Below are 9,833 nucleotides of genomic sequence, written 5' to 3' on the forward strand. Positions count from 1 at the left end.
CACAGGCAGCAGTGCTGTACACACACACACACACACACACACACACACACACACCCACCCTGCACTGGCAGTAGTGCTGAGCACCTTTCTGATAACAGCACACTGTGTGGGCTCATTTTATGAGATACAAGGGCTCTGTGAGGGAGAGGCCAGGCCGGGGCATCGCCTCAGCCTTGTAGACACAGAGCTGGCTTACAGGGCCCCGGGCCTCTCCCAGGCCATTGAGTCCCAAACTGCCAGCTCCAGACCAGGGCTTAAGTCCCTTCTGGTGGTAAATCCACAGCCACACAGTGACAGCTCTGAGTAAATGTCACAGCTTTTTTTTAAAAGAGAAAAAAAATAAAATTTCAAAACAAGATAATTGAGGGGTGACACAGCTTTTAACTGTCCTCCCTGGGCCACTGGGCCTTCGCACCCATGGGAGTGGCGGAGGCCCCTCTGTCGGCTGCTCTGGAAGGCGTGCACTCAGCGCTCTTATAGCCGTTATCCCATGGGTTAGAAGCGTTTTTTAAAAAGATTTTACTGAAAACTTAAAATAATTATTTGGTAGTAATGTAGATTCAACCCAGGGCCTTCACATTGACTTACATCCCCAGCCCATTTTTATTTTGAGACAGAATCTGGCTAAGTTGCTGGGCTGGAACTTGTGATCCTCCTGCCTCAGTATTCCAGAGTGCTGAGATTAGAGTTGTATACCACCACGCTCAGCTCACTGAAAGTTTTTTATTGGCCTTTTGGAGAGAATCTGCCAGGAAGAATGAGTGCATCACATTGCTGGGAGCATGTGTCAACCCCCCTTTGCTGATTGTGTGCCAGTTCCAGGCTGCCTCCCGCCACTTATCTGTGGTATGAAACCTGCACCTTGCAGGGAATGCCAGTGCTTGCTTGGGTCATGTTTGATCCCAGTTGTTTGTGTTCCTGGATCCCATACCAGATTTCTTCTGCCTCTTTCCTGAGCACCCGTGGGAGTGGCTCACTCGTTTCTCCTCCTGGAGCATGGGAAAGTAAAATACATTTTTTCTTGCATTCAACCCAGATGAGTGAAGTAAAAAGTGGCAGAACTCAGGACTTGTGGCCACAAGGTGGCAGTGTAACTCCATGGGGACCTTGCCACCTGCAACTGTTGGTGTGGGGGGAACATGGCCTGTCTAGTTGTTCATTGCTCCTGGACACCTCTTTGGGGAGTTGCCCCTGCAGAGTCATGCTGAGAAGTTTCATCCTCCAGCCTCCTCTTCAGGGTTGGGTGGTTATGGTGGGAAAGCTTGGACTTTCTAAGGACCAGGTTTCAGCACTGGCTCCGTCTTATCCCAGAAGTATAGCCTTGGGCTGCTACTTCTCTGAGCCTCAGTTTTCTTGTCCTGTAAGATGGTAATTGTTGTACAGTCAGAAAAAGCCCCGCATATTGTGGTCCATATCATAAATGCATGCTGGCTTTATTGTTGGGGACTCCTGTGTGCCAGCAGTCTCTACACTCTTCCTACAGCGTCCCCCACTTACCCCCATGCTGCTGTGTATCACTTAGTCCCTCCCAGTTCTTGCCAGGTCCTTCTGCCTGTCCATTTGTTCTGCAGCCCTCCCCCACTCAATCTGTGTGTCTGTCTGTTTCTCTGTCTGTCTCTGTCTCTGTTTCTCCGTCTGTCTCTGTCTCTGTCTCTCTGTCTGTCTCTGTCTCCTTTCTCTGTCTCTGTCTCTGTCTCTATCTGTCTCTGTCTCTCTTTTCAGGCCATGAAATATCCCAAGCAGCTGGAGTGTGTTCTGGGTGGGGCTGATCTTGACTTCCCACAGGGGAAAGTCTGTGCGGGCCCTTGTAATTATTTTGACATCTTTGTCTGCGCTTAGTAGAAACTATAATGAAAATGACAGCTCTTGTTACTGAGCTCATGGCTGACACTCTGCTAGGTTCTTTGCAGAAATATTTAGCCCTCACAGCATCTTTGTGAAGGAGATGCTGTCATCACATTTTATTTTATTTTTAAATATTTTTTTTGTTTTTTTCTCGTGCTGGGAATCGAACTCATGACCTTATGCTTGCCAGGCAGGCGTGTGGCTGCTGAGCTACATCCCCAGTCCCTGTCGCTTCATTTTAAAGGAGAGTTGTATCGAGATGCTTTTCACACCAAGCAATAAAAATGTTCTGCTAAAATCAGTTTAAGCAGTCAGGAAAGTTTATTATACCACAAAGAAGTCACAAGGGATGTCAGCAAGGGTTTTCTCATGATTCTGCAGTGAATTGGTTTGTTTTTTTAGTAATGACTGGGGGCTCCCCTAGCAGTTCTGGGGTGATTGGCATGGTTCCAGGAGAGATGATGTAGTTCCCTGTCCTGTTTTGTGGTGGCCTCTCCATAGATTTCCTATAAAACCCTTCTGGGTCAGCTGGTTCTTAGGTTTGCTCCTCACCAGTCACTAGTGAAAGCACTGAGCTAACGAGCCTGGCTTCCACTGGCCAGAGTTCAGCCCAGGGCCTTAACTACCCTGCATGGCTGGGTAGGGAGGAGGAGGGGACACAGAGGAGGCCAGTGATTATGCAACCTGTGGGTTGCAGATGTGTTGAGCACTGTGCTTGAGACCCACACCTGGCTCACTGGGGGCCTTGTGTTGTTCGAAGCCAACCACAGGTAGAAAGGAGGAGACTTTGGCGGTGCCATTCCTGCTGAGTCTGAGCCCAGAGTCTCCCTCTCTGGGTCCTTCTTCGTTACTGTTTTAGTTCTTCCCAGGCTGCCTTTCTCCCCTCACCCCTCACTGCTGTCCCCTCTGGCCGGCTGCTGGTGCCTTCTGTGTACCTCATGCCCTGAGCTCAGGGAAGGCCAATCTCTGCCTTGCTGTTGACTTCCTGCAGGGGTCCTGGTGAGGTTTTCTGTAGAGCAGGTGGAGTTGCTGCAGAGTCCTCTCAAGATCTAGAAGGAGAGACCAGGGAAGTCGCTGCGGGGCCGGCTGGAGTGGGAGTGCGTCTGTGGCAGTGCTGCCACCAGGGCTCGGGTGTAAAGCACGGCACGGAGAGTGCCAGCCCCTCAGAGCCTGCAGTGCTCAGGAGGCGCTTGGCTTGCAGATGCTGCAGGACTGCCCCAAGGCCCGCAGGGAGGTGGAGCTGCACTGGCGCGCCTCCCAGTGCCCTCACATAGTGCGCATCGTGGACGTCTATGAGAACCTGTATGCGGGGAGGAAGTGCCTGCTGATTGTCATGGAGTGGTAAGCCGCCTGCTGTGTCTGACCTGGCCTGTCCCCACCTTGCTCAGGAGCCCCTCCCCTGAGGACACCCCTGCGTGGACCCTGAGGCTTGGAACGTAAAATGCTTGCCATCCCTTGGGGGTGTGGAGTGTGGTGGTGGGCTCTGTGTTCCCCAGCTTACACTGCAGCTTCCTTTCAGTTTGGATGGTGGAGAACTCTTTAGCCGAATCCAGGACCGAGGCGACCAAGCATTCACGGAAAGAGGTAGGAAGGGCCTGGCCTGGGGTGGGCTGGGCAGGCGTGGTGGCAGGACACTGCTGCCTGTCCATTTGTTGCCTGCCAGGGTGGGTCCCTCAGCTGGTCAGGCCCCTCCTGGCTTCCTTGTTTCTGGAGTGGGAGATGGGTGTGGGAGCCTCAGACTGCACAGGGTTGGACTAAGTTTGAGGTTTTCAAACCGAGTGACACAGCTTTGTGACTTTCTTTGATTCCTACCCTCTCTACTCTCTGTAGAAGCATCAGAAATCATGAAGAGCATTGGAGAGGCTATCCAGTATTTGCATTCAATCAACATTGCCCACCGGGATGTCAAGGTGCCAGCTGTGCCTGAGTGCTGGGACGCTGTGGGATGAACCTGTGGTCACCTGAGGGCGCCTGCCAAAGTCAGGCAGAGTCTTGAGGGTAGAACAGGGCAGTGTGCCATTTTCTGTCCTTTGGGCCTGCTCTCTCTGCCCATGGTCAAACCACAAACCGGCAGTGATGCCCTCTGGCCACGCCCAGGCTGTGGTTCTCCCCATCAGCACACCACTGTCACACCCTGGGCTTTTCTGCCCTGTGGTGCTCACCGCAGCACCACAGCTCCAGATGTTCTGCCAGCCCTGCAAGGCAGGGACTGGCTTGTGGCGTGGTGCTCCTCGTGGTATCACTGCAGAGATGGGTGGGGGATGGCCCTGATCAGGGTTGGCAGAGTTATTACTTACCCATCTCTCTTTCTGTAGCCAGAGAATCTCTTATACACCTCCAAAAGGCCCAATGCTATACTGAAACTCACTGATTTTGGCTTTGCCAAGGAAACCACCAGCCACAACTCTTTGACCACTCCTTGTTACACACCATACTATGTAGGTAAGTCCAGACTTTGCTCACCCCTCTTCTTGCAGACCCCGGGGTCCACAGGTCCTGCGGGAGTTGTGTTCTTGTGGACCTTGCTGGTTCTGGTGGGACACCATGTGAAGGAGGGCTGTCAGGGTTCAGCCAGCACGGAGGACCTGAGGAGTCGTCTACTTGAGATTGTGGCAGCATGTTGTCTGCCTGCTCAGTCTCCCTGAGAGGAGCCATCATCTCCATCACATTCTCGTAGACCTGGCTGTGCTGCCTCGGCTGACAGGCACAGAATTGGCTCCAGAGCATGTTTATGAGATGAAACAGACAGTGTGGGTCTGAGAGTCTAGTAGCAGTTTTCATCTTAAGATTCCATGTGCAGGGTTCCTCCTGGAGGAAGGGCCGTGCTCTCCTCCCACCTCAGCTGCTGTCCATCATGGTGGGCTGAAGGCTTAGGATGGGAGCACTGCAGAGAAACTGGGGTAGACCTCAGTGTTCCCAGGCCCACCCATAGTGATCTTTGGTTTGCAGCTCCAGAAGTGCTGGGCCCAGAGAAGTATGACAAGTCCTGTGACATGTGGTCCTTGGGTGTCATCATGTACATCCTGTGAGTGTGCTGGGCAGGGGGCCAGGCCGGGCTGGGCTGTGGTAGGGCAGGGGGTGAGGGAGGCCTGTGCCTCTCCAGGACAAGAGGAAGAGGCAAATGCTACCATTGCCCTTTTGGATGGGGGATTCCCTGGCAATCCCCTGTATGCCCTCTTCTCTCCATGCTTAGTGAATTATGACTGCAAAGTCGTAGGTAGAAGCTAATAGGTTAGAAAGTGGTTCAAGTTCTTTGTATATTAGGTTCCCGGGCCCTGTCCTTGACTTTGTGTTTTGTACTTACACAATGAGCCCCTATTTCTTCGTGACCTATACAAGGAATAGAACCAATTTTGCATCCTACTTCTGGTGCAGGCCCCCTAAATAACATCTGCTCTGTCCCTCTCTTTCTGCCTCCTCTTTGCACAGGTTGTGTGGGTATCCCCCCTTTTATTCCAATCATGGCCTTGCCATCTCTCCGGGCATGAAGACCCGTATCCGAATGGGCCAGTATGAATTTCCCAATCCAGAGTGGTCAGAAGTATCAGAGGAAGGTAGGAACCCAGCCTTTGGGACAAGGGGAAGACCTCATGTGCAGCTGTGTGCTCACGCGTGTGTGTGTACGCATGTGTGTGTGCACACATGAATATGAGGTGGTCTGTCTCCTGCTGCTGGGCGGGCCTTACCTGTGTGGAGCCTGAGCAAAGGCCTTGATGTGGGCCATGAGGCCCTAGAAAGTGGAGAGCACACTGGTCCTTGGGGCCACTTCAGTGTGCCTCTGTGGCAATCCCTGTTGAGCCTGGTATCCTCTGAAAACTGGCAGGGAACAAAACAGGGAGTGACCCCTGAGCTGTCCCTGTCCCCTTTGCCACTCAACAGTGAAAATGCTTATCCGGAACCTGCTAAAAACAGAGCCTACTCAGAGAATGACCATCACGGAGTTCATGAACCACCCTTGGATTATGGTGAGCCCGGTGTGCGAGGCGGGCGAGGAAGCGAGGTCCGCAAGGACTGTCCTTGGGCTGAGCCTTTGCCAGGTCCTTGTGTGTCCCAGCTCTCACTGGAATCCCTTATCTCTCCTCAGCAATCCACAAAGGTCCCTCAGACCCCACTCCACACCAGCCGAGTCTTGAAGGAAGACAAGGAGCGGTGGGAGGATGTCAAGGTGAGGGTACCACTGGCGGGAGGCCTGAGCTGCGGCTCTGGGCAGGCAGGGCTGTGTGGGGATGCCAGGATAGGGTGGTGCAGGTAGGGGAGGGGTGGTTCTCTTGTCTCGCTGCCAACACGAACAGTGATTGGGAGCCGCTTCCCTGACGCAGGGCCAGGCAGAGGCGCTGTGTTCCTGTGGAGACTTTGCTGCAGCTGTGTTCTGCCAGCCCTTGCTGCTCAGGTCCCTCAGGGGTCTGAAAGGCCCTCTGATAGGAGCGGACCAAGGCCCAAAAGGGAGTGACCCATTTTAGGTCACATAGCTGGTGACCGTCTGGGACCAGCCAGAGCTCCTGATCTGTTCAGGACTCTTGCCCTCACTGCAGGGTCCTAGGAGGCTGTGTGGGTCTAGCTCTGGGTGACTCATGGTCACCTGCTCAGTGCACTAACTGGCCTGCCTTCCTCTTTTCTCACACGTGCCCCGCCCCTGCACTCGCCTGCCTCCTGTCTCCTCTCTCATGCTCTTTCTTCACACTTCCCGCCCTCCTGTCACTTGCTTTTGCTTTGTGCCTTCCTCCTGCTGCTGCTGCCCCTAGGAGGAGATGACCAGTGCCTTGGCCACAATGCGTGTCGACTATGAGCAGATCAAGATAAAAAAGATTGAAGATGCATCGAACCCTCTGCTTCTGAAGAGGCGGAAGAAAGCTCGGGCCCTGGAGGCTGCGGCCCTTGCCCACTGAGCCGCTGTGCCTCCCGCCCCACTGGAGGACAAGCAATAACTCTCTACATGAATATATTTTTTAAATGAAGAGATACAGACTGTCTACTTCCACCTCCTCTCCTCCTCAGCTGTGTGGAGCCTGGAACTGAGCCTGTGGCTGAATTCTGCCTTTGGTTCTGGCTACACTGGAGTGGGAGGGGCTGGGGGGCTGTGGAGAGACAGGAGCAAGGTGCTCCTGAACCTGTGCTCATTTTGCAATTTTATCAGTAATTTGACCTAGAGTTTTTATGAAATCTTTTATTGTCCTTTAGCCCATCCTCTTCCTTTCCACTGGACCCCTTTCCCCCTGGTACTGCAAAGGTCTGGCTGGGGTAGAGCCAGAGTATCTGTGGAAACAGCTGTGGGGAGTGTGCCTGCCTTGTCTACCTGTCCTCCCTGTTTCCCGCTATGCCTGGAGTCCCCACGGGCTCAAGTGTTGTGGGAGCTCGAGGCCTCCTGAGTGGGGGTGCCTACCGCTCCTTTTCTGGAGCACTCAGCCCTCACCAGTGTGCCAGACAGAAGGAGTAACTGTGTTTGTATGCATGTGCCATGCCCAGACCTGTGCCTGGGACTGTGCATTCAGTGGGCCTGGGCCGCAGGGCTCCGGAGCCTCTCCCTCCCTACCCATACTGAGCCCGCCTAAGTGCCTGGGATGCTCATCCAGATGGAGCCAGGCTGGCTGCGGGCTGCCTGGTAGCTGGGTTCCAGGAGCCGAGGGGAGTGACTGGGCACTGGTGCAGCGATCAGGAAGACTGGACCCCTCAGGACCCCTTTCCCATGTAGCGTAGCGGTCCTTGGTCCTCGGAGGTGCTGACCTTCTGAAGAGCCTTTGGACTTCTCTTCTTGCCACGATCGCCCATGCTTGTGGATTTCCTCGGGTTTTAGCCATTTCTCAGTGGGCACCTCTTAGCTCTCACAGGTGAGCCGAGGCTGCTCAGGCTGCGATGCTTTTGCGTTCGTGCTTCTCTCCTGGCTGGGGGCAGCAGCCAGCTCCTCCTGTGGGTGAGGGCAGGACCATTCTCTGTGGCCACGCCCCCATCTCCATTGTGTGGCCTAGGGATGGGGGCAGTCTTTGCACCAAAGATGTCCCGACTCTGCCCCTGCCCATTAGCCACTGTACTGTCCCCCAACTCAGCCTGTGAAGGGAGGGGCTCCCCCAGGATTGAGGAGCAGCGTGGGAGAGTCCTCTGTGTTATGGTCCCACATTGGCCCTCCCTTCTGGGGAGGAAGGGGGTGGCTCCTCAGGGTTGGTGGTGGAGGGGCCCCTGGGTCCTCTCCGGGCCTGGGGACAGGGCCCTGGGTGCCTGCAGCACCTGCCTTGTCTGTGATGGTGTGTCCGACACTCAGACTGTTGTAAACTGTTGTTTTGTATGAGCAAAATTGTCTTTACTAAACAGATTTAATAGTTGAGAGTTTTCCTTTCTCTTTCTTTCTTGAGGTTCAGGCCCTTGATCCCTGCTCTCTGCACTTCCCATGCGCGGAGAGGTCTAATGTGCCAGGGAGGACAGAGCCGGTCCCCTGGGCGGTACAAAGAGGGCCTCCGTGGTAAGGGCGTGTCTGGTGTGGGGGGAAGGGGTGCGGCTCCGTTTCTAGTGACAAGAACCTGGGAGACCTTCCTCTTTGCCAAATATTGTCTGTGGGTCCAAGTTACTTTTCGACACATGACTCTTGGATAGTGGCTACAGGTGCTGGCACTGTCAACCTGGGGGGACTACCCATGTGGGGTCCTGGAAGGAGGGTGTTGTGTTGAATTTGGGTCCCTCAGGGAGGCATCAGGGAGCAGGTTGATGTAGTACCGAAGATTTCCAGGAGGGGGCAGTAGGGACCAGGCAGAGACCCCTACCTGGGAGCCAGAAGAGACGTTACGTTTTCCTAGACATTTTCCCCACCTCTGGGTGGGCACTGAGGTCCTGGGTTGGTGTGAATTGAATTACAGTACCTAGAGCAAGAGCTGGTCTACTGAACCCATCACTGCCCCTCCCAGTCAGGTAGGGAGAGCACATGTCCTGGATCAGTTGTTCACTTGCGTCCCTCAGAGCTGGCCTGTAGAAAGGCAAGCCAGGTGGCTGTTTGTTCTTGTTCATGGGTGAGGAGACCAAGGGGGGGTTGCACTGTGGTGGTCACAGAGCAGTTGGGCTAGAAAGATGCAGCACGATGGGATTGGGTCCACCTAGATGGTCTGGATAACCCCCTCTTCTCAGGGTCTTTGCTTGTAATCCATCTGCAGACTCCTTTGCCACAGAAGGTGACATCCACAAGCCTTGCCAGTAGAGACAGACATCTGTGGCGTTACTGTGCCACAGAAGCTGGTCTCGCGGCCTTCTTGTCCTTGGGCCCCAGTGTCTTGTTTCCTTCCCGGGGTCGGCCCAGCTCAGGAGGATGCTCTGTGGCCAGTGAGACTCCAGCCTGGATTTGGCTTGTTGCACAGATGGCTGGGGTAGGGTCGTGCCTCCCTCTGCTCCAGGGCCCGGCCTTCCATGCTGGCATGGCCCTGGAGCTCCATCTCGAACTTGCGCAGCTCCTGCTGAGCTCTCTATTTGGGCGGCGCAGATGCCAGCTTCCATGAGGTGGGGGTGGTGGCGGACTGGGTGGGTGGTGTGAGATTATGAAGAGGGTGGCAGTCCGTCTTCAGTTGTCTACGAGGAAACTCGGGCTCAGAGAAGTAGAAACCTGCCCAAGGTCTCCCAGCCAGTTGGGTGAGTCCAGCCTGACTGTCAGCCACCACATTTAGAGTTCCTGTAAAAAACACATGGGAGGGTCTGGATACAGGAGGGGCAGGAATGAGGATAGTCCCCGCAGCTCGGAGCAGGGGCAGTGCCCTGCCAGTGCCCCGGGAGCCCTAAACTCTGCAGTTGAGTGGGCTGGGCTGAGTCTGCACGTTTTTGGGGTGAGGAGGCAGTTGGGTTGGTAAACAATAACAGTAAATTTGGGGTTTTCCTTTGACTGGGTTGGAGACAGGAAATTCAGAGGGCTGTGAATGACGAGTGGGTAGGTCGGGCCTGCTCAAGGTGTGAAGAAAATTCAGTTATTCAAGGGAGGAGGGCGAGGTAAGGTGGTAAGGTGGGGAAAGTGGCTGTCCCAC

General features: G+C 54.5%; 1 protein-coding gene across 1 annotated transcript in view; it reads left to right on the forward strand.

Annotated features, from left to right (window-relative positions):
- Window positions 1-8,161, forward strand: part of Mapkapk2 (mitogen-activated protein kinase-activated protein kinase 2) — a gene marked incomplete at its 5' end in the record, with an annotated part of 44,620 nt that extends 36,459 nt beyond the window's left edge. The window contains 9 exon segments of the mRNA XM_005375484.2: window positions 3,047-3,186; window positions 3,365-3,429; window positions 3,676-3,755; window positions 4,161-4,287; window positions 4,795-4,870; window positions 5,275-5,399; window positions 5,725-5,810; window positions 5,930-6,010; window positions 6,588-8,161. Of these exon segments, the coding sequence (XP_005375541.2) occupies window positions 3,047-3,186; window positions 3,365-3,429; window positions 3,676-3,755; window positions 4,161-4,287; window positions 4,795-4,870; window positions 5,275-5,399; window positions 5,725-5,810; window positions 5,930-6,010; window positions 6,588-6,731 (924 nt within the window).
- Window positions 8,162-9,833: the final 1,672 nt, after the last annotated feature.

This window comes from Chinchilla lanigera, unplaced genomic scaffold (genome assembly GCF_000276665.1).
Source record: "Chinchilla lanigera isolate Chin_1 unplaced genomic scaffold, ChiLan1.0 scaffold00005, whole genome shotgun sequence".
Lineage (NCBI taxonomy): Eukaryota > Metazoa > Chordata > Mammalia > Rodentia > Chinchillidae > Chinchilla > Chinchilla lanigera.